Here is a 23583-nt window from a genome sequence, read left to right on the forward strand (position 1 = left end):
TTTTATCATTCCTCATGGTGCAATAATATTCCATTACATTCACATACCACAATTTGTTCAGACATTCCTCAGTTGCCTAAGAGGCAATCCAAGATTGCCCCCCTTGATTCTATTTCCTTTCCTTTACTACCCTTTTTAATTCCTTTCAAGATCAGAAAGTTTGTTCTTCTCTTAACCCTGTCTCCCATTCCCATTTTTTCCTGTTGATTTGGTATCTTCCTCTCACTCTCGCTCTCGTCCTCGTTCTCTCTTGCTCTCTTTTCCTCCCTCCCTCCCCCTATCTTCCCTTTCCCTCTCCCTTTCCACCCCCTCCATCTCTCTGTTCTAAGATAGAAGAGCAGTAAAGGCTAAGCATTTGGGATTAAATGACTGGACCAGAGACACACAGTTAGGAAGTATCTGAGTTCAGGTTTGAACTCAGGGCCTGGCATTCCTATCCCCTATGCTACCTAGCTGCTCAATTTAATATATTTCTATACAAAATTCTGTGTATGTATTTTCAACCTAACTTTGTTCATGTCAAATAATAAGAACAATGATCTGATGTCAGCTTTTCCAGCTCCTTTAATGTTTGTATAGTCTCAATATGGGAAACTCCCAATTATGAGAAATAGCAAGTTCCATTCCAACTTTTACTATATACTATCATATTTTTCCCATTACCACCAACTCCTTGCCCCCTTAACATCCTCAGAACAGAACTCCATTTCATGCCAAGGACTTCTGTTTTTCATATTTTAGATTCAGTATCCTTTCTTCTGAAGACTTTTTGGTTTTAAAGAGATACTTATTTCTTCCAATTGCTCAAATAGGTTTCTTTGGACTCTTTTTTATTTGTATTTCAAAATACCTACTTGACCTAGTCTCTTAATCAGAAATAGTTGAAGGACCCCTATTCCATTAAAGGTCTACCTTTTCCCCTATTACTTTATATTCAGCTTTTTAGATTAAGTTATTCATGGTTATAAGTCCTTTGTGCTTTGCCTTTTAAATATTTCATTCTAAGATGTCCTTTCATTTATAGTGGAAGCTGCCAAGTCTTATATGATCCTGATGATAGTTTTTAGTATTTGAACTGCTTCCTTCTGGATGCTTGCAATATTTTCCTTTATTCTGGAAGCTCTGAACTTTGGTTATAATGTTGCAGTTTTTCCTTTTGGGATTTCTTTTAGAAAATGACTAGTGGATTATTTCTTTATTCACTCTGCCCTCTAGTTCTAGTAGATCTGAGCATTTTTCGTTTATAATTTTTTGAAATAGTATCCAGATATTTTTGTTATTGTTATGGTTTGAGGGGAATTCAATAATGCTTTTTTTTCTATTTTATTTTTTTAGCAAAGTTCTACTATTTCTTGCTCTCTCAAGAAGTGATTGATTTCTATTTCTCTTCCAATTTTTAGGGATTCCATTACTGGGGTAAGATTCAGCACTTTCTCTTCCAAACTACTTATTCTCCTTTAATTCTTTGCTCCAGCGTTTTGTTTTTTTTTAAGTTATTTAATTTCTTCTAGTTATTAATGTAGTCCTTGTGGAAAATCCATTTTTTCAATTGGATCTTTGCTTATAGATCTTAGAGAGTAAGATTTGTAATAATTTTTGATACCTGTCAGTGTTTTCTTTGATTTTACTCATCATTTCAGTTTTTGTTCCTGGGATGAAGCGTTGCACTAGGGCTGAGTTCTGCTGTCTGCTGAACTTTTTTGGGTAGGGGTGGTTGGCCCTCCTAGGTCTCACCCTCAATTACTTGGTTTCTTGCACAGACCTCTACTTCCTAAGGTTCTGTCTTTCTGGAATTTTAAGAATCAGAGTTAGCTAGATTTTAAGGAACCTCTTAGGTGATTCAGGAAAGGGCCTGAAGGACCTCAGAATCCCTGGGCCTAGGTTATACCACCCTGCTTGCTGCCTGCTACCTCCTAGGGACTTCTAGGCTCCCTACTCAAGGGCTTTCTAAGATCCTTGGTGTTTTCTCAAGGCATTTCTCTGTTCTTACTATCTCTGGATGTAGAACTTTTACACTATCCATGTCCCTGGTCATCTCTAACCAGAATGGCTTTGCTTGAGTAGCACCGTTTCCTATTATCCTTAGACTCCTGGCTGGCTTTCAGGATTGAAGAAGTCATTTATTATAGTTTAGATTTCTTATGTCTGTTACAAAAGTTAGAACTTTACAGGATTAGGTATATGGGAGCAAGGTAGCCAATCTCCCATTCGGGCAAACATCTTGGGAGAAGTACATATAGTTCTAATTTTTAGGAAGTTTTTTCTTCCATTGTACCTAAAGCTGCCTTTCTACAACTTTCATTAGCTGCTCATAGTTTTGCCATCTGGATCCAAACAGAATCCCAATCCTTATTCTTCCATATTACAGCCCTGAAGATAGATATGCCCCTCCTAAATCTTCTTTTCTCCAAGTTTTACATCCTTTAACTGTGATAGCTATCCTTTCACACCATCAACTCATCCTTTAAACTCAAAAGTTCTTTTCCATATTGGTTTCCCTCCTTTGGGCACTCATCATTATCCTTCCTGAGGTGTGCACAGAATTGAAAAATTAAAAACAGTATTTTATTTTTTAATATTTTTAATTTTTTTCATGGTTACATGATTCATGTTTTCTCCCTCCTTCCCTCTGCCTGGAACTGGCAAGCACTGGGTTTTACATGTATTTTCACTCAAAACCTATTTCCATATTATTCATTTTTGTAATAAAGTAATCATGTAAAACCAAAACCGCAAATCATATACCCATATAAACAAGTGATAAATAATATGTTTTCTTCTGTATTTCTACTCCAACAGTTCTTTCTCTAGCTTGAAAACAGTATTTTAGTGTGGCCTGACTAGGGGAAGAGTAAAATAGGACTCTCACTTCCTTAATCCTGGACACTATGACTGAAGACAACCTAAGATTATATGAACTTTTCTTGACTTCTTTCCCACACTGTTGATTCATTGAGCCTGTAGTTTACCAAAATTTCCAGTTCTTTTTCAGATGAACTGTTATCTAGCAGCACCCCCTCCAGTTTTTTACTTATGGAGTTTGTTTTTTTAACTCAAATGTGTGACTTGACATTGATTCTTGTTAAATTTTATCTTATTAGGTTTAACTCAATGTTTTAGTCTGTCAAGGTGTTTCTGTTTTTATTATTTTTACAGATGTCTTTATTTTTAACCTCTGTGAAGGCTCTGAAACTGCTCTCTCCAAATTTCTTAAATTTTTTAAATTGCTACATCTGATGGCCTTTTCCTAATCCTCCTCTGTAAGATAACAGTTTAGTCACCTCCTTGAAGCTCTCTTCTCTCAAGGTTTTAGTAATACCACTCTCTGGGGGGCAGTGCATTGAGATCCAGGCCCAGAGATGGGAGGTCCTGAGTTCAGATTTAACCTCAGTCACTTCCTAGCTATGTGACCCTGGGCAAGTCACTTAACCCCCATTGCCTAGCCCTTACCACTCTTCTGCCTTGGAACCAGTATTGATTCTAAGATGGAAGGTAAAGGTTTAAAAAATGAAAAACAAAAACCTTCTCTTCTGGTTCTCTTGCCACTTATCTAACCACTCTTCAGTCCTTTGTTTGATCTTCATCCAGGTTTTACCCACTAATTGTTAGTGTACCACCTTCTCTTCTCTTTCTATACAGTTTTAATTAGTGATCTATCAGTTCCCATTGATTCATTTATCATCTATATGCTGATGATTTCCAAATCTACTAATGCATTCCTAACCCCTCAGCTGACTTCCAAACTTGAATTTCCAACTGCCTATTGAACATTTCAAGCTTGATGTTCCATAGGCATTTTAAACTCAATATGTCTAAAACTGAATTCATTATCAAACTAAACCCTGCCCCATTTCAAACCTCCATATTACTATTGAATTTACCATCATCCTCCCAGTCACCCAACCCTCTCTTATTCTCCACATCCAGTCACTAGTCAGATACTGTCATTTCTGTTTTCATAACATATCTTATATATGCTTCCCTCTGGAATAGTTGTTACTCTAGCACAGACTCTCCTCACTTTATTTCTGAACTATTGCAATAGCCTGCTGGTGGTTCTTCCTGCCACAAGCCTCTCCCCACTCCAAGCCATTCTTTACTCACCTAGCAAATCGATCTTTACAAAATGTATGTCTGACTATGTCATCACCCTATTCACTCTCTTACCTCTAGGATCGAATATGAAATCCTCCGGCTTTCATAACCCAGTCCCTTCTAAACTTCCTGGGCTTCATATACCTTATTTCCCCTCCATCTGTTCTTCGATCTGTTGGCACTGGCCTTTATACACAGTACTTTATGTTCTGACTCTATGCATTTTCTCTGGTCTGTGTGAATTTCAAAACTACTCAACAAACATTCTGTCTCTTCTTCTTTGCCTCCTGGCTTCATTGGCATCCTACCTTCTCAAGAAGCCTTTCCAAGGCCTTCTTAATCTCAGTGTGTTGCCTCTGAAATAACCACCAGATCATCCTGAATCCATCTTGTTCCTATATAGTTGTTTACATATTGACTCCTCCCTCAGACTGAGCTCTTCAGCTCTTTTTTTAACCTTTCATTATATTCTCAGTACTTAGCATAGTGCCTTGTACATTGTAGACACTTAATAAATGCTGTTTTGTTGGCATAATTTCTGAATTTCAAGTTCTTTTTGAATCTCAGCTCTATTACTCTATGTTAGATAACTCTCATTAATAGTTGTTAGGCACACCTTTGATAAATGTGGTCTTTAAGTCATTGATAAAAATATTAACTGGCACAGGGCTAAACAGATCTTTAAAGTATTCTACTTGAAACTTCTTTCCCCATTGATAGCAAAGTGTTAAACTATTTTGGGGGTTCAGCCATTCAACGAGCTCTAAATCCATTCATTGTACTGCTGTCTCTCCATCTATCCCACATCTTTGCATCTTTTCCACAGAGGTAACATGAGAGTTTTTTTGCGACATACTTTATGAAAATCTAGATTAACTATATCTATGGCATTCCCTTGATTTCCAAGTGTAGCAAGCTGGGGAAAGAAAGAAATGAGATAGACTGGCATGACCTTTTCTTGATGAAGCCAAGCTTGTTCAACTCTCTGATCTTTTTAAAAATGAAGTGAGATGCTGTCTCATTTTTTTTTTAAGTATTTGAAACCATCAAGTTATAATAGCAAAATTTCTGGACCTGAAGTTAGAAAGGCTCCCTAGATTTGAGTCTAAAGTATCCTGTTTATCAACCATTTGTGACCTTAGATCAGTTAACTCACCTCTTTTTAATTCATCTTCTTCAACTATAAAATGGAAATAAAAATACCTTCCCTATTTTCCACCCAGAGTTGTTGTGAGCATCAAATGAGAAAGTAAACATAAATACTGCATAAATGTTAAAATGCTATATAAATATGACCTGTTATTGTCATCGTTATCCCTCCCTTTCCTTTTGAGAAATCGCTGAAAATGACTGTGTAAACCTTCCTACTTGTCTCTCATTGAATAATACATAAACCATCCCACTTCTTTTTTTTTTCCTTTCACTTCAAGTACTCAGTATAGTTATGGGCTCAACACTCTTGAGACCCTTCAACAATAAGCATCCTAAGCTGTGGAGTTATAACAGGGTAGATAAGTTGCTTTTGTGACAATAGCAGGTTGTATTTCATGTCAGTTTCTGTGGCTCCTCTGGAAGTGTTGGCATAGAATTTGAGCTGTCAGCAGCCAATATCTGTTTCATCTTTCTCTGTGCTTAATGCGCCTCCAGTGATCTTTTTCTTGATGATGATTTGTAGTCAGAGCTGAGATATGCATTTTAAAATGTAGCTTTTGAATATACACTCACCACCATGTGTCTAAAAGCAGTATGGCTGTTTGTGCTTTGTCAGTTTAGAAGTTATAAAGAAAAAGCTAGTATAGTCTGGCCCTTCACTTCTGACTTTACCCTATCGATTCACAAGAGCCATATTTAGAAAGATCCTAGAAAACAGTGTGCAGTCGCCTTGTTGTAAGAAAGATCAAATTGTGTGAAAGAAAAAGCCACTGGGGACACTTTTGACCTAATTGAAGAAACTTAATTTAATTTAGCTAGGCTTAGTCCCTTGTTCTTCCCTTCTTAATTCCCTTGGTGGACTTAGACATTCACAACTTCCATTACTAATTCATGTTATCCAATGTCAACTGGGCACTCATTACAGCAAGGTAGTCCTTTTATTCCTCCCTAATTGTGTGTCTCACTCAGTCTTCAACCCTCTCATACCCTCCCTTTATCCCTAGCTGAGGAACTGGACTATTATTATACTGAGAAATTTGAGACTGTTTTGACATGAGCACCCTTCTCTTCCATTCTCTTCATCTCTGAAATCCTTCATACCACCTTCCACTCTTTTTTCCTCTTTCCCATTCTCTGATGCAGAAGTGGCTCTTCTCATTGCCTAATCTAGTTCCTATACATGTGTTTTCTATCTCATCTCCTCCTGTTTTTTTCTTGAAGATTACAACTTCACTCATGCCATCTGGGAAGTTTTCTTCCTTTTACTACCTAATGATTTTTTCTATTGCTTTCAAGCAATTCTTAAAATTCTTTTAAAACTTCTAAACCCCATTCTTTAAAAAATGCCCAAACTCTACCTATAAGCTGTAAAAAGGAATTCTTTAATTTCTTTAATTTAATAGGGGCCATAGAGATGTGTAGGGATTAGCCAGCCCACAGTGATAGGAAGTAAGAACTGGGGTGCTGTCAGTTGCTGACAGGGCTGGCAGTTGCAGGGAAGTTGGCATTTAGTTGCGGGAATATAAAGGCAGGCCTAAGCTTACTGAGAGGGCTTTTGGCTTTAGCCCTTTAAAGGGCTTTTTGCCTCTGGGATCTCTAGAGAGCTGGTCTATCTCATAGGCAAGGATCTGCTGTCAGTTGGCTACTGACAGTTTGAGCTGCTATAGAAAACTGATTGAAGGAGTGAGTGAATGGTAACTGTCTATTATTTTAGGGAGTTAGGTAGTTAGTGAATCATTTATAGATAGTATAGGTTAGATAGGCCTGGTATTTGCCAGAAGACAGTTAGAGGTAGTTATTAGGAATTTTAGGTAGTATTAGGAATTTTAGGAATAGTTATAGGGTATAAGATTAGTAAATCTCTTTTTCATCTTCTCTCTCTTTCTATCTGTTGTTACAATTAAATTAATATATCTATCCAGCTTTTAAATTTTATGAAGTTTATTAGAAAGGGTAGACAATCATAGTTTTAAATCTCATTCTTACTCTAAATTCAGACCACATTTTTTCCTAGCTTCTATTAATTTTTCTCTTCCCCCTTACCTGTCTCCTCTTTCCCAGAGTTCGTTCAAAAGTCCCATTCAGTCCCTGCCTCCTCTCTTTTATTGACATTGGCAGTTTACTTTTGAGGAATCTTGATGGACAGGAGGGGGAGGGAATGAACGTCCCTGACACACTGTACTTCTTTCTTAAATTAAACAAAGTTTTTTAATTAAACTATTCTCCTCACTTTGTCAAAGCCCTTATTTTAACCCTTACAAGGCTTTTTCTGTATAGCTCTCTTCTCAGCCAAACTTCTTAGGGGAAAAAAAATCTGTACTTGCTGCCTCCACTCCTCTTTTAGTCTACTTCTTAACCCTTTATAATCTGCCTTTCTTCTTATCACTCAATTGAAACTGCCCTCTCCAGTGTTTATGATTGACATCTTAATTGCAAAATCTGATTATCTTTTTTCAGTCTTCATCCTTTTCCTCCTCCTTCATATTCTTTCTGAGTTTTCATGACATAATTTTCTACTGGTTTGTCTCTTTAACTCTGACTGCTCCTTTGTCTCCTGCTTTCTAGCTAATTTCCCTACTTCTGTTTGTTTCCAACTCCAGAGCAGCTATATAACAAAAATGTCCTTGCTCTAACAATGTTTTCATTATGATTTCACTTCTACCTCCCCAACCTACTGTGTTTTCCTATAGCTGATTATTTCAAATATAAGCTCCTCAGAGCACTCCTATCAATTGTCCCCTCTTCACTTCTCAGACGTTGTCTTTCATTAATCCTCAGTGTGGCACTTCTGTCCCAACCAAACTAATTTAAACACAGCTTATTAATTTCTTGTCCCAAAACTATAAAATACTAGATCAATACCTAAATCAAAGCATTTCTTCCCAAAAGCCCTCCAAGACTTAATTCATACTGGCTTCATAATTTCTTGCATCCTCTGAGACCTAGGGAGCTCATTTTTACTTAAGGATATTTGATCTTTTATTCTTCCAATATTATATGTGTTTGCATGGGCACCCTAGATAGATTGCAAACTCCTTAAAGACAATTTTCCATTTCTTTGACATACTTCCTCTTGTGCTTCCCCCAAACTCCTATTATACCATTATGTTAACAGGTTCTCAGAAACACTCAGAGTGGGATATTTTCCTTTTGATTCCTCATACTTATGAACTCTTAGGAGTCCTGCTTTAGGAAGCTATGATTATGCATAAATTAAATTTTTTGGATATTGTGCTTTGTTCATAGCTTAAACTACAAGATTACTATGTGAACATTAATGCTATTACAAAATGACCATATGATTTGCTACTAAATGAAGCTGGGAATTAGTGTTGGTAATGTGTAGGACAGTACAAGACTCAGAGCTTGGCAGGGCTTTTGCTTTTTTAAACTAGCTAGTAGCTAAGTAGAATCCTTTAGGATGGAGAAGTAAAGAGACAACTTGTATTGCTATGGGCTGGTCCCCTGGGCAAATAAAGGGCAGCACTGTCTGCTTCTAAACAGCCTCCCAGAGCTCTTTGCTGATGACTGATGGCCATGATAATAGCGCCTAGGAATGTTTGGAAAAATAGGAAGCAAAGAGAAATAATAGGATCCCCAGGGGAGGTTTATTCATAAAAGGCTGCATTGAATAAGAGGGAAGAAAAACAGCCTAGAATTAAGAAATGAATGGCTATACATTCCTCAAACTTGATTTACCCTATCCCAGTTGTATGTATTTGTTCCTTATGCTTATATTGTTATCCTCCTAACCCCTACTTCTGCTGATTGGTGTCTTCTTTCCTCCTATGGCCTTGACTCGTGTGCCAGTTGCTCAGGCAAAATTTCCCTGATTTCCTTCCTTACCTTTAAGCCATAAGTTATTTCTTCTCCCTTAGATCTCTTGTGGCACTTTGTACTGCTTCTACATATTTATTATTGATTATGTTAATTATTTGACAATAAAATGTTTTGTCTCCCTTGACTATACTGGTGTCCTTATAATGTAGGGAGAAACAGTTCTTATTTATCTTTGTATATTCCTATACTCAATAGAGCCTTGCACATAGTAGACAACAAATAAGAATTGAATTGAATTCTTGTCAGATAGTATTTATTAAGAGCCCACCTTCTGAGTCCACTGTGTTGATTGCTATACAAAATAAAATAAAATATAATATTTCCTTCCCTCAAGGAGCTTTTACTCTGGTGAGGAAGAAGAGGCACATTATTTCAATACAGTATAGTGTGCATTAAGTAGTACAATGAAGCTAGAAAAAAATAGTTGCAAGAATTCATAAGAGTGAGGGATTGTAGGGGTATAGGGAAGGTTGTATGGATGAGGGGAGAGAGAGAGAGAGAGAGAGAGAGAGAGAGAGAGAGAGAGAGAGAGAGAGAGAGAGAGAGAGAGAGAGAATGAGAGAGAGAATGAGAGAGAGAGAGAATGAGAGAGAGAGAGAGAATGAGAATGAGAGAGAGAGAGAATGAATGTCCTATCTGGGTCCTGGTTTAAAGAGGAAAGGACTAATTTTGTACAGTCTTAAGAAAGACTCCACAGGGTATGTGGAACTTAGAAAGAAACAGATATAGGCTCAATTTTGGAAGAACCCAAAATAATTAGAACTATTAAAAAATGAACTGGGTTGCCCTTCCTCAGAGGTCAATAAGCAGAGACTGGTTACTCATCTGTTGAAAATTTTGTGGAAAGCAATCCTGTTCAAGGACAGATTGTCTTGATCTTCCCTTTGAGATTCTGTGATTTCTTTAACCAAACTTTGAGCATCTACTAATGCTTATCTTAGTTGACAGAAATTTTAGATTAAACAGTTTCTTGCCTTCATGGTAGTTATAGTCTAGTAGTGCACAAATACAAGTTACTTTATACATAGTATCACATGATAAACACATTAGAGAAGTACAAATCAAAGTACTATGTGAGGTCAAAGAATAAGGCAATCATCAACCAGTGAAGGAGGTAATATTTCATTTCCTTTATACAATAAGTGAAAATTCAGTAGGTAAAAGAGAGAGGATATTTCAAGGGATAGACAAAAGTATGAACAAAGGCACTTAGACAGGGGGTTATATTCTCAAGAACATAAAGTAACCCATTTTTATTAGAATGTCATTATGTGGGGGGCAGCTAGTTGGCCCAGTGGATTGAGAATCAGGCTAGAGAAAGGAGGTCCTGGATACAAATCTGGGCCCAGATACTTCCTAGCTGTGTGACTCTGGGCAAACCACTTAACCCCTATTACCTAGCCCTTATTGAGTTTCTCCTTGGAACCAATACATAGTATTGATTCTAAGATGGAAGGTAAAGGTGGGGTTTTTTTTAATGTCATTTATGTGGATAATATACGTCCAATATTAGTTCAATCTAGAAAATGTGTCTTTAATTTGTGTAGGATCCTGATTCTATGAAGATTTTTGCAGATGAACAAATATATATAGCAATAAAATATTTTGACAAGTCAGAGTTCACTGATTTTGCTTGTAAAGAGAGTTGGGATCAGATGGTGTCACTGCTATGTATAATTCAAGTGGAATAGTCAGCGATACAGCCAGACTATTGTGCCATACCAACGCATTCCATCCTCATCATAGTCTCTTAAGATAAAAAAGGAACTTAGAATAATCCTAGATTTATCCATATAGTTTGTTGAGCCCACATAGCTCCAGCTAATATGTATGGAGTTTTCTGTGCATGGATAGTTGAATGTTCCTCCTCTCCTAGATATATGCCCTTCTATATGCCTTATCCATGAAACTGCTACCTCTCATTCACTGGTCTCATTTTATTAGAAGCTGTCATTCCTTGATCACAAAAGATAGAATAGAAAATTTCAAATATGTGAAATTGAAAAATTTTTCATATGAACATTAAATATCTCTGATGACTGTCTAATGCCCAGTATGTACATAGAAAATTAACATAAATCTGGCAGACCAAGAGCCATTCCCAAAGAATAAGTGGTCAGAGGATAAAGAATTACAAACCATAAATAATCATATAAGATTACTCCAAGTCACTGATAATAAGAACAACATTGAAGTTTTGTTGCAGAGCCAGCAAATTAACAAAGAGGACAAAATATGAAAATAGTTTTAGAGGGGCTATAAGAATATGGGTAAATGAATGCATTATTGATAGAGATATATGAATTTGTCCAACCCTCCTGGGGAAACAATTTGAAATTTATGCTTAAAAATTCCCCTTTGACTCAGAAATCCCACTGCTAGGTGTGTCCTAAGGAAGTAGAACAGAATGTTGAAACATTCTCATATACACCAAAATATTCACAGCAAGATTTTTGTGGTAGCAAAGAACTTAAAAAAAAAAGTAAGGGGTCATGGATTGGGAAATGGTTAAATAAAGTGAGATGTATAAAGATAGAATATTACTGTTTTGAGAAAAATATGGAGATTTTTGTGAACTGATACATCCTAAAATAATCAGAACCAGAAAAACAAGCAAAACAGAAAAATAATACTGAACATTTTATAATTATAATGGCCTTGGGGATGAGTTGAGATTATGTACCTTCTTCCCCTCAGTGCAGAAATAGGGCACCATAATAAGTTTGAAATATTCAGGTCCCTGAACATTTATTGAGTCCACAGTATGTGCCAGATATTTGCTAAGCACTGGGTATTCAAAGAAAGTCCCTGCCCTCAAGGAACTCACATTCTAATGAGGGGAGATGGCATGCAATCACCTATGCATAAACCAGGGGTTATGGAGGAGGTGAATGAACCCAATTACTGTGAGTGTAGAAATAAAACATGTTTTTCTTGGGTAAAGTAACAGAACTCTAGGGTTTATGCTTGACTTTCCTCCTTTTGGCAATAATAGGATGAACAGAATATTTTTAAAGAGCCCTCACCATATTAGAGATTTTTCTGTCCATATAGGGATATCTGATAAAATATGTATTTCCCAAAGGAATAAACTTGACCATTACCAACTTCTGTGGCTCCAAGAGTCAGACATTAAAGCAAGCCTAAAAAAGCTGTAACAATCCAATCTGTGCTATAAGAAGTTAAAGCTGCAACCAGCCCAAGCCAACTTCCTTAGTGCACTAATACATTTCTTTTCTTTTCAGTTTGACTACTTACTTTGGACCCCTAGTTTTATAGATTGGATAGTGGGTAAGATTCACCCTGGACTTTCAAGAAACAAGGCTGGGAAACTCTTAAACGATATATATGAGCTAAATTGGAGATGGTTCAAAAAGGATAACACTAATATTAAAGAGAACTGAGAAAGGCTCCTTGCAAAAGGTGGGAATTTAGTTCAGATTTGAAGGAAGCCAGTAAGTTGAGAGGAGGAGACAGTGAATGTTAAGCATGGAATGTTGTATATAGTCAGACTTTCACCCTCTTTTTTTATCTTTATTACAAGGGATACCTCACTGAGTTATTTGGTATTGAGAAAAGATATATATTTGGAAATGCATAAAACCCAGAAAGTATCATTTTAAAAAGTCACTCCTCCCTCTCCTCTTCTCTGTTGCCATTCCAACCTCAGCCTTCTATCAGCCCCTTTCTTTATTGTTTACTTCATTTGCACAGCTCCGATTTCTGTTTGTGATCCATTGTCTTTGTAATCTTCCTATGTGTACCTAATGTACCTCTGTAGTCAACAAACATTTATTAAGTAACTCCTGAGCTTAAGGCACTGTGAGATACAATATGCCAGGGATACAAAGACAAATCATAAAGCAATCCCTCCTTGCAGGAAATTTCTATACTATTGAATGAGAAGACATGTGTATAAGTAGAGACATAATAAATACAAGTATTTTGGATTTGGTAATTAGAGAAAAGAGGCAGTAGCAGTTAAGGATTATAGAAAAGCCTTCATGTAAAAGGTGATACTTGAGCTATCTCAAAGAAAAAAGATTCTATGAGGTAGAGATAAGGAGAGAGTCATTTCTAGATATCAGGGATGGTTAGGGCAAAGGCCCAAAGATAACCAACAGCACAGTGTCAGAAAATAATGATAATTAGATTAAAAAGGTTAAATTTTAAAAATCTTCAAAATCTCCAAAAAAAGAGTTTATATTTGGTCCTAAAAGCAGTAGGGAGGGGCAGCTGGGTGGCTCAATGAATAGAGAGCAGGGCCTATAGACAGGAGGTCCTGGGTCAAACTCTGACTAAAGATACTTCCTAGCTGTGTGACCCTGGACAAGTCACTTAACCTCAATCACCTAGCCTTCTGTCTTGGAACCAATATTTAGTAAAGGTTTTAAAAAAAGGCAAATAAGGAACCACTGAAATTTGAAGAGAGCAATGACTTGGCCAGATTTTGCACTTAAGGAAAATCATTTTCATAGCTCTGTAAAGGATGAATTAGAATGGAAAAGACTTGACACAGCCAGGCTAATTAGGAAGTTATTGTAATAGTCTAGGAGAGAGGTGGTGTCAACATGGAATCTTTAGAAACCCCCCAAGTTTTAGAACTAGCCGATAAAATGGAGACTCCAAAGCTTGTCCTGGTTCCCTGTTCCCATGAGAATCCACCCTGAAGGGAATCTCAGGCTAGCAGTTTCAGACTGAATAATGGACCCTAAGGTAAGTGACAATCCCAGTTAGGTGGGGCTAAGCAAAATCTGAGTGCCTCTTTTTGCCTCCAGAAGCTTCTCCCATTGTACCACAGCCCCCTTTGAGAATCAAACTTAGGACCCTCAGCTTATGAGACTGACTGACCCTTTGCCTACTGCACTAAGAAGGTGCTTTGGTGGTGTAAGGATGATATTAAAAATTAAGTCTTCTTACATTAGTTTAGAGGTAAGAAGTGGAAAAGCTGGCTTGAGAAAGAATTGGAGTTTGAAACAGATCTAGAGCAGAGTGTCAGTTTCAAATGTTGACAGCGTGTGGAGGAGGTGTAATGGTTTTTCTGTGGCAATTACTCTTGTGGAGGGGGAGTTGCTCTCTCTCTCTCTCCAAGTGCTGGGTACAGTTGACATCTTCTTTTCCCTCTCTTCACTGTCTGAAGGTAGAAGAAAAGGGGGGGAGGTGAAGCTTGAAGGAGCTAAGTGATTTCCTTTTCCAACTTGGGAAACACTAGTGATTGTCTATTGCTGTTTCATAGATGGGTTTGGTTTGGACTCTTGAATCTGCTAAGGCTCAGAGTCCTAACTTGGTTCTTGCTGAGGCTCAACCAACTAGCCTTTGTTATTTTATAACTTGAGAATTATATACTTCTTATAAGAGATAATAGTGTTAGTTTATTGTAGAATCAAGAAAATTTTGGTTAGTCAGATCAGAAAGGATCAGTGTAGCCGGTGAAAACAGGAGAAGTGGTTCCTTATTTTGGGTGGAGTTAGAATCCCTTAGAGTTAGAAATCCTTTTATACCCTTATATTCTCAATAAATAGTTTATTTTTGTATAACAAGAGTCTCCTTAGTGTCCTTGAGCCTGGCCCTGAAGAGAAGTTCATGTATGCGCTTCACTTCACTTATATAAACTGAAGATACTTTGTAAACACAGCAAGCAAAGTATCTAATCAGTTTATATCCATAATCAATTCATTGAGTGATTATTTTTACACTAAGTACTAGGGACACCAATACAATGCTAATAACAATAAGTACTTAAAGGTTTATTGTGAGGATTAAATGAGATAATATGTTTAAAGCACTTGACAAACATGAAAATGCTAAATAAATGTGAGCTATAACCATCTCTTCTCCCTTTATAGCTTAAGGACAATACATATATTTTGAACATGAAACTAGCCTAAATAGACATTCCTTAAGGGACTGATTTTCTTCCATCTTAAACCTAAACTTTTTGATAAGTCGTTTTCATGTCTGACTTTAACCAGTTTTCTTTTAACCACCATCATACAGCAGTAAAGGAACATCTTAAATGATCAAAAGGCCTCCTAGTTTAGTGAGGTGAAGATGGAATGGATTGAGTTTGTGAGAGAATTGCCTATTGTTCTTGTCTCCATCCCTAAGCTTATTCTTGGACTTTAATTCATTTTTAGGATATGGTACGGCGAGGAGAGATCATCGATGATGACATAGAAGATGAATTCTATCTCCGCCGCTTAGATGCTGGTCTCTTTGTCCTGCAGCACATCTGTTACATCATGGCAGAGATCTGTAATGCTAGTGTCCCCCAGGTAGAGACCCTTCCATGCTTCTTCCTTCATGACATGTATGGATCATCTCTAGAGAATAATCTTGAGACTGATTTCATCCTTGTACTGCCCTTACTTTCCCAGATTCGTCAAAGAGTACATCAGATCCTGAATATGCGTGGAAGCTCTATCAAGATTGTCCGACACATCATCAAAGGTAAGCTCTTTACCATCAGCTGTGGAGAACAAGGCTGCACTTCCTCTATTTGAACCCTTAACATTAGAACTCTTCATTTTCCATTTTGCTACATGTCCAGATCATCTTGTCTATTTTAGATTGTCTCTCCTCTACATTCCTACCTGTGTTCATGAGTTCAAGACATTAGCATTTACAAAAATAGTGCCCTCCAATATATCACCAATGTTAACCCTTCATCACCTCTCACCTGGAATATCCTAAGAGCCTCCTACTTGGTAACCTTGCCTCCAGACTTTCCGGGTTCTAAGCCCTTCTTCATACCCCTGGCAGAGTACAAAGTGAAGTTTGTCTAAATGTAGGCCACACCCTTTGAATTCAATCTCCTTTGTAAGGAACAAATAGATATATACTGAAAAGTGACACCTATATAGTTCACATAAAACAGTTTTGGGTGATATAAACCTATCTGGTCTTTCAGCATCATAACCTGGCACAAGGCCACTGATAGCACATTAGCTTCTGCTGGAATTCATCCTTCTAGACCAGATTAACAGAGATTACTGCATTGGAATATAACTCTTCAGTTTAAAGATGTAGTAGTTGTGATTTTCAGTTTTATCTTTTAAATGGCATTTACCTTTAACGCCCACACCTTCAATTAGAATTTTTATTATTCTCAGCTCTCCTTTCTTGCAGCCCTTCTTTTCCCTGCACCTCCACCCCTGTAGTCAAAATAATGAGTGGATTTGATGATCTGCAGGGAAGGAAATGAGTATGTTTATATGGAGTTATCACAAAGTAGGCAGGATGTTTTTCCCTTTCTGAAATCCTCCTTCCCATCATTGGATAGTTAACCTTAACTGATTGCCAGTACATTTTAGATTATTCAGAGTTTTAAACCAGTCTATTGGACCCTCCCTCTTCGCTAGCATCAGCTTGGCTTCCACTGCCTCATAGACATGCCCAAGTTGTTTTCATTTTTGCCTGTTCCTTTTGCCCTGGACATCCCTCCCAATCCCCTGTTGTCATCCAAATGCTTTCACATAGACTTCAAGGCTGTACTCCAGTTTTATCTCCTCCATGCAGCCTCTATAGATCTCTGTCTTTTCTGAATTCCTAGACTAAAACTAGACCATCCACCTAGCTATTATGAATTTGGGTATATTCCTGGATTAATGGAACTGACTTTCCCCAACCAGATTGTTCCTATAAGGAATTTGCTATAAGGCAATAGCTGTCTTATACCTCTATATTCCATAATCTGAAGTCCTCAGTTCCTCATCTGGGCCAATTTTCTGGTGCTCTAGGTATCCTAGGATAGTAAGCTAAAAGCATTAAAGAAGGCCATATCTGATGTTAAAGGCCTGGCCTAATGACTTCAGGCAGTATGTATAATAGAGGGGAAAAAATGCTTGTTCTTGGTGATGGATGAGTGAAGAAGCCTAGTCATCCATACTCCGAACAATGGTCATCTTTGACTCTTCTTTATCCTTCATCCTCACCAACTTTCTACTTTCGCTACAAAGCACTTCATCTCCTGCTTCACCAAGAGCTGCATCTTCTCCTCTCCACATCATATTACATCACTCAGAAATTTTTTCCTACTGTTTCTTCTTTCACCTTCCTGTCTCATACCTTCCTCTTGGAAAACAAACTCTTCTACTTGCATAAGTGATCCCATCCCATCTTTTCTTTTACTATCTCTTGTAAGGACCAGAATGTAAAGGGTTAAAATTAAAGGGTTAACTAAATTTATAAGAATGTCACCAGAGACCAATTCCAAATGATCTTTATGGTAATTTATTTACAAAAAGAGAAAGAATGAAAGTAAGAAAATCAGAGAGAGCAGATATTTACTCCAGCCTGGTCTGAACCAGGCAGGGCTTTAAGAGGCCCAGCAAAGGGGGCCCAGAGGTAAAGTAAATAAGGGTTCTAGCCACAAGGCCTCCTCCAAGACAAGGGGCCTTTCTAGAAGGTTAGTATCTCCAGAACAAGCCAGGGAAAGGAGTCAGCCTTTTTCACTCACCCACGTGGTAGTTCTAATAGAAAAAAAGAAAAGCAATCTGAAGTCCTCAGCCGGCACTCCTCCAGCATCGAGTTGAAGGTGCAAGACCTTTCTCAGGGAAGTTCTTTTCACTTTTAAAAATGATTTCTTTCATCACTTCCTGTGCCTTCCTTCTACTTTTATGTGGACCAATTATAGGGATAGTTTTGTTTAGGACTGCCCAGGGGGCAGTCAGTGGGTTCTTATTCATCACCCACTTTCACAAACATGGGTCACAGACCTCCCCCACTTAAGAATAAGTGGGATGTATATGCTTCTGGTGATTAAATCTAAAAATGGGCAGGGGAGAGTTAATCCTATCTTCACACTCTAGATCCTAATCATTAAGATTATTTTTGGAATCTTTGGTTCCAAACTAACTTCCATCCCATCCTGTATTTTCCTGTATCTACTCTCTTCCATTCCCCTTTTCCTAATCATCCCACTTTCTCTCAAATCTTCAGTCTCTTTTTACTGACTGTTTTACTGCTTTTTTTTTTAACCCTTACCTTAGAGTCAGTAATATGTATTGATTCCAAAGCAGAAGAGTGGTAAGGAGTAGGCAATAGGGGTTAAGTGATTTGTCCAGGTTCACACAGCTAGGAAGTGTCTAACTGACCCAGAATTCATTATCTTTCTTACCAAACCCTATCCTTTTTCTGGTTTCCCTATTACTATCAAGAGGCTCAATTTGTAGCTTTAGTGTCATTCTTGGCTCCTCACTTACACTCACCCCACCCTGCCACTCCAGTTTTTTGCCAAGTTTTATTATTTCTGTCTTCACAGTATCCTCCATATATGTTTGCTTTTCTGAACTGGACCTTTCATCTACTGACTCCATGCTTTTGCCTCCCTTATCTGGAATGCTCTTCCTCTTTAACTCTGCTTCCTGACTTCTCCTTTTCTTTAAGATTCAGCTTGAATCCCTCTTTTTACAAGAGGTCTTTCCACAATTCTGAGGGACTTATGAGAAAGAATGCTATCCACATCCAGAGAAAGAACTGTGAGAGCAGAAACAAGGAAGAAAAACATATGATTGATCACATAGTTCATTGGGAATATGATTGGGGATGTAGACTCTAAACAATCACCTTAGTGCAAATATTAATAATATGGAAATAGATCTTGATCAATGATACACATAAAACCCAGTGGACTTGCTTGTTGGCTACTGGAAGGGGGAGATAGGAGGAAGGGAGGGAAAGAACATGAATCATGTAACCATGGAAACATACTCTTAATTAATTAACTGATTAAATTATTAAATAATTATAGGTATTTAAATAATTAAATTCTAAGTTAATTTTTAAAAGACCAACATGAAAAAAAGAGGTCTTTCCAGGAACCCATTTCCTCCCACTCACTGCTAATGCCTTCTCTTTAAGATCATATCTCTTTTACAATGTATATATCTTGTGTATAGTCATTTACATGTTATCTCTCCCATTAGAATATAACTTCCTTGAAGATCATTCTTTGCCCAGAGCTAAGTATAGAACCTGGCACATAGTCAATGCTTAAAGAATGTTTGCTGATTGACTGTTGATAGACATTGAAAATATAATTTGAGTGAATATATAGGTGTGGGAGACAGTGTGTTAAGTTCAAAGAAAAGCTCACAGTTCAGTTTGGCTGGCAACTAGAATTCACACATGGGAGACATATTTGGGAGCTATATTTTACGGAACCTAAAATGTCAAATTGAGGAATAGAAGGAAAAACCTTGAAGGTTTTTGATCAGAGAAGTAATAGTACTGTGTCTTGAAAAGATTATTACAACAGCTCTTTGGAAGAGGGCGGATAGGAGAGGGAAGAGACTAGATGAAGGCTGTTACTAGAATCCAGATGAAGAGGACCCAAATTAAACTGTTCTATCTGAGTAGGAAGGAGATGCATGTGAAAGATGATGTAGAGGTAGAATTATCAAGATAATCCATTGGCTGTGGGAGGGTGGTGATGGTAAAAAGTCAAAGATGACTAGTTAGAAACCTGAATGCCTAGGAAGATGATAGTATCCTCAACAGAAATAGAATTATTTGGAGGGAACCATGTTTAAGGGACCAGGTTGAACATAGTGATTTTGAGATGACTATAGGACATCCAGGAGGAGATATCCAGCAGGTATTTGTTGACTTAAGGCTAGACTCTAGGAGAGAGATTATGTTTATAAGTTTCGGAATCTCTGTGTAGAGTCATTTGAACCCATGGGAGCGGAAGATAGCCAAGGGTGGAAATATGTAGATAGAAAAGGGCCCAAGAATAAAATTAGGGGCTATTCATGTTAAGAGAGCAGGAGATAGATAATGATTCCAGAAAGAAGTCTGAAAACAGTCAGATGGTAGGAGGAAAATTGGAGAAACTGATGTTATGGAAGCCAGGGAAGAAGAAACTGTCCAGGAGAAGAGTGTGGTCAACAGCATCAGAAGCTGCCCAGAGATAGAAACAAGACAGGAACTGTGAAAAGGCCATTGGATTTATCAGCTAAATCATTGTTAACCTCATAGAGATCATTCAAGTAGAGTGGTGAGGGTTAGAAGCCAAAATGCAGAGTTGGAAAGTGAGTACATGATGAAGAAGTAGAAGCAACAAGTGCAGATTGTTCTTTCTACAAGCTTGTCAGTGAAAGGGAGAGTATAGAACAGATTTGAACATGCTTGAATATGAGAGAGAGGAAATGATCAATGGCTTCAGCTACTAGAGGAGAAGAGAGGAGATGGAGTTGAGGATACAAGAAGAGTCACTGGCCATGGCAAGTAGAACAACCATCTCTTCTCAGAGGTTAGAATAAAGGAGGCTCTCTCACCTAGATTATTATAATAGGATTAATTCTTCTGCCTGGTGTCTTATTCCTTCAGTCCACCTGTACAGAGGTCCCTCCTAATGCATGATATCACACCATTCTGCTCAAAAGAGCCCTTACCACCCTAGCCCTTATAGAGCTCTTCTGCCTTAGAACCAATATACAATATTGATTCTAAAATGGGAGGTAAGAATTTATATTTAAACTAGACTATTCACCAAATATTTCCTATACTTTCCTGCTTTTTCTCCACACTATTACTTCTGCCTGGCAAACCCTACTTCACTTCCTCTTCCTGAGCTGAATATCTTCTAGGAAGACTTCCCTCATTCTTCCCAACAAACTTATACTCCTTTTATGTACTTAACCTCATTTATATTATAGTTATCCAATTCTTGTTCTCTTCCTCCTAGATGGTTTGTACATTAAGGAATATTTAATAACTGTTTATTGATGCATGAATGTTTGAAGTAGGTATTAGAAATATCACACTGCCGGTATTCCAACCTCAACCATTCTCAAGATGAGTCTTAGAATTTTCTTTTTTCAAGGCCAATTAGGTGGTTTGATGGATTGAGAGCCAGACCTAGAGATGGGAGGTCCTGGGTACAAATCTGGTGTCAGATACTTCCTAATCAAGTGATGTGGACAAGTCACTTAACCCCTATTACCCAGCCCCTGCTGTACTTCTGCTTTGGAACCAACACAATATTTATTCTAAGATGGCAGGTAGGGTTTTTATTTAAAAGTATTTTCCTTTTTTCTGTGAGGTAATAAGTGGCAGGTACAGATTCACTGAGCACAGTGAAGGCTTACACTGAAGCATAAATGAATGCTCTTCTTGGCCACCTTGGTGGGTGATGCCAGTTGCCTACAGTCTCTAACCACCCAGTCCAAAGCAGGACATATCTGGACAGCTTGGTATATTTGCATAGATACTGCCAGGAGACAAATGTAAATGTGATGGGATTGAGTGGGTGTACTGAGGTGGTAAATAAAACGTGATTGTGATATACTCGGGGAATGTGGGGCCTTAGCAGCATGCCTTGTCTCCAGGAGTGTAGCACCCATCTGTTTTTCCTTCCCTCCCAAAAAAATCCAACTGAAAACAAAAGCTCATAAAGAGAACCAGCTCATCAGTCTGTCCTTCAAATTTAATTTTGTTTTCAGTTCGGGTTGCTTTCTTATTTCATTTTGTTTGCATACTAATTAGATGTGAGCTTTTGACTTTGATTTTATGGCCTACATATTTTCTAAGGTTTGCTGGCAGCATGACAGCTGATGTATCCCTTGAGGTCTCAGAAAAGCACTGATGATGCAAGCACAGCAGGGTCTTTTTTTTCCTTTATTTTTTGGTTTCCTCCCTCCCTAAATCGAGTTGCCAAGCAAACTGGGAATAATTGATGTCTCATTAAAGTCCCTTCCTGCAGACGGCTTCTCAGTGTTCCCAAAGTACAGCTTCCCTTGTTGCTGACTGCCTGGTAGGTTCTAAGGGATGAGTAGTACTTACAAAGACTTGAGAATTAGCACTAGTTTTCTTGCCCATCTTAATCAAGGGCCAGGTTCTGACAGAATGGCATCTTTGTACACATTCACAATGTTTAAGTAATAGTGGATAAAGAGAACCATGCATGTTGTCATGTTTAATCCTCATCTTGAAACAAGGAAAGTCATTTTGATTGGTTATTTCATCTTCCCAATCCATAAGGGGAAAAAAGAAAGGAGACTCCCCAGATTTATGGAAAAAGAAAATTGTTTAAGAGAACAATTTCTTTGGGGTTCAGTTTATGAAGGGCCATCACATCAAGGAAGGTTGAGGCTTACTGTGTTTGGGCCCATATGGAAAAATAGTTGGAAGGGACAGATTATAAGGAAATTATAAGGAAAAGATTCTGAACAATTAGAGCTGTTGAAAAGAAGAATAGGCTACCTTGAAAGCTGTTGACTTCCTTGGGTTTCTTAACTCTGGAGAAGCTATAACTGCCTTTTGCCCACTCCTCATTCTGCCTTTAGCTGATCATATCCCTTCCTTCCAGCTGGGACTGTCATGATACTTTATTTTCACCCCTCACTCCATTAATGATTCTTCAAGCATATATCTCATCCTCCTTGCCAAAATTCCTCAAGGGCAGCCTCACCCCCCCCCACTTTCTCTCTCCCCCCCACCCATTCTCTCCCTTTCTCTCTCTCTCTCCTCCTCTCCCTCTCTCTCTCTCCCTCTCTCTCTCCCTCTCTCTCTCTCTCCCCCTCTCTCTCTCCCCCTCTCTCTCTCCCTTTGTCTCTCCTCTCTCCCTCTCTCTGCCTCTCTCTCTCTCTCTGTCTCTCTCTCTCTCTCTTCCTCCTCTCCTCTCCTCTCCTCTCTTCTCCCCTCTTCTCCCCCCCCCCCCCCGCAATGCTAAAGCAATACTTCATGCATAGTAGGTATAGTTATGAGATGTTCTCCATTGCAATGCTCACAGCTAGATCTATTATCCCCGCTTTACAGATGAGGAAGATCAGACTCAGTAGATTAAGTGTCTTGGCCAAGTCTATACAGCAGAAACTTGGGGGTGGGGGGGTGGGGTTTTTTTGCTCTTTCCACTGTACTGCTCTGTAAGAATTTAAAATTTAGGTGTTATGCTAAATATGAGAATTCTAAAGTAATATTGTGATCACCAATTTAAAAATAGTTAAAAATATTACAGCTTAAGTCAAAATGATTTTTAGCAGCTTCATTTACAAAGAGGTGGAAAGAGTGAAAGTGGAAAAATGTAGATAAAGAGACAGAAAATACTACCTAGCTACAAATACCCTAAATTTAATCCTAATGTCTTCAGATTGAAAATGTGGATCCAAAAGTGAATCTCACCAGAATCCAAAGTCCTAATTAGGAAGCCGAAATCCAAAAAACCAGGAGATGCTGAAGAATCTGCCAAGAACCTTCAGTGCCCCCAAGGCTAAGACCGCCAAAAATATCACCAGAACTCAGGCTGAAGGGAGTGTCCCACTGAAGCACCAATGAGCAGGGAGGATCTCCTCCCCAGAGAACCAAGGAAGGAATCACTCCACTCACCACTGCAAGTGGATGATCCAGGGAAAGAGTCTTCTCCTCCAATCCAGCTCACCAACACAGAGAGAACTCATCAGTCCTCAGGCTGGCCTTTTTAAAGCAGTTTTCTCAACATCACTTCCTGTCACTCCCCCACTTTACAGGAACCAGTTGCAGTCTTTCAATTTGCCC

General features: G+C 38.2%; 1 protein-coding gene across 2 annotated transcripts in view; it reads left to right on the forward strand.

Moving 5' to 3' along the window:
- CTNNBL1 (catenin beta like 1) overlaps positions 1–23583 on the forward strand; it is a 230545-nt gene that overhangs the window by 201204 nt on the left and 5758 nt on the right. For both annotated transcript variants that reach the window (XM_007474361.2, XM_007474362.3), the window contains 2 exons: positions 15225–15362; positions 15465–15537. In XM_007474361.2, the coding sequence (XP_007474423.1) occupies positions 15225–15362; positions 15465–15537 (211 nt within the window). The remainder of the gene's footprint in view (positions 1–15224; positions 15363–15464; positions 15538–23583) is intronic.

Source organism: Monodelphis domestica, chromosome 1 (assembly GCF_027887165.1).
Source record: "Monodelphis domestica isolate mMonDom1 chromosome 1, mMonDom1.pri, whole genome shotgun sequence".
Lineage (NCBI taxonomy): Eukaryota > Metazoa > Chordata > Mammalia > Didelphimorphia > Didelphidae > Monodelphis > Monodelphis domestica.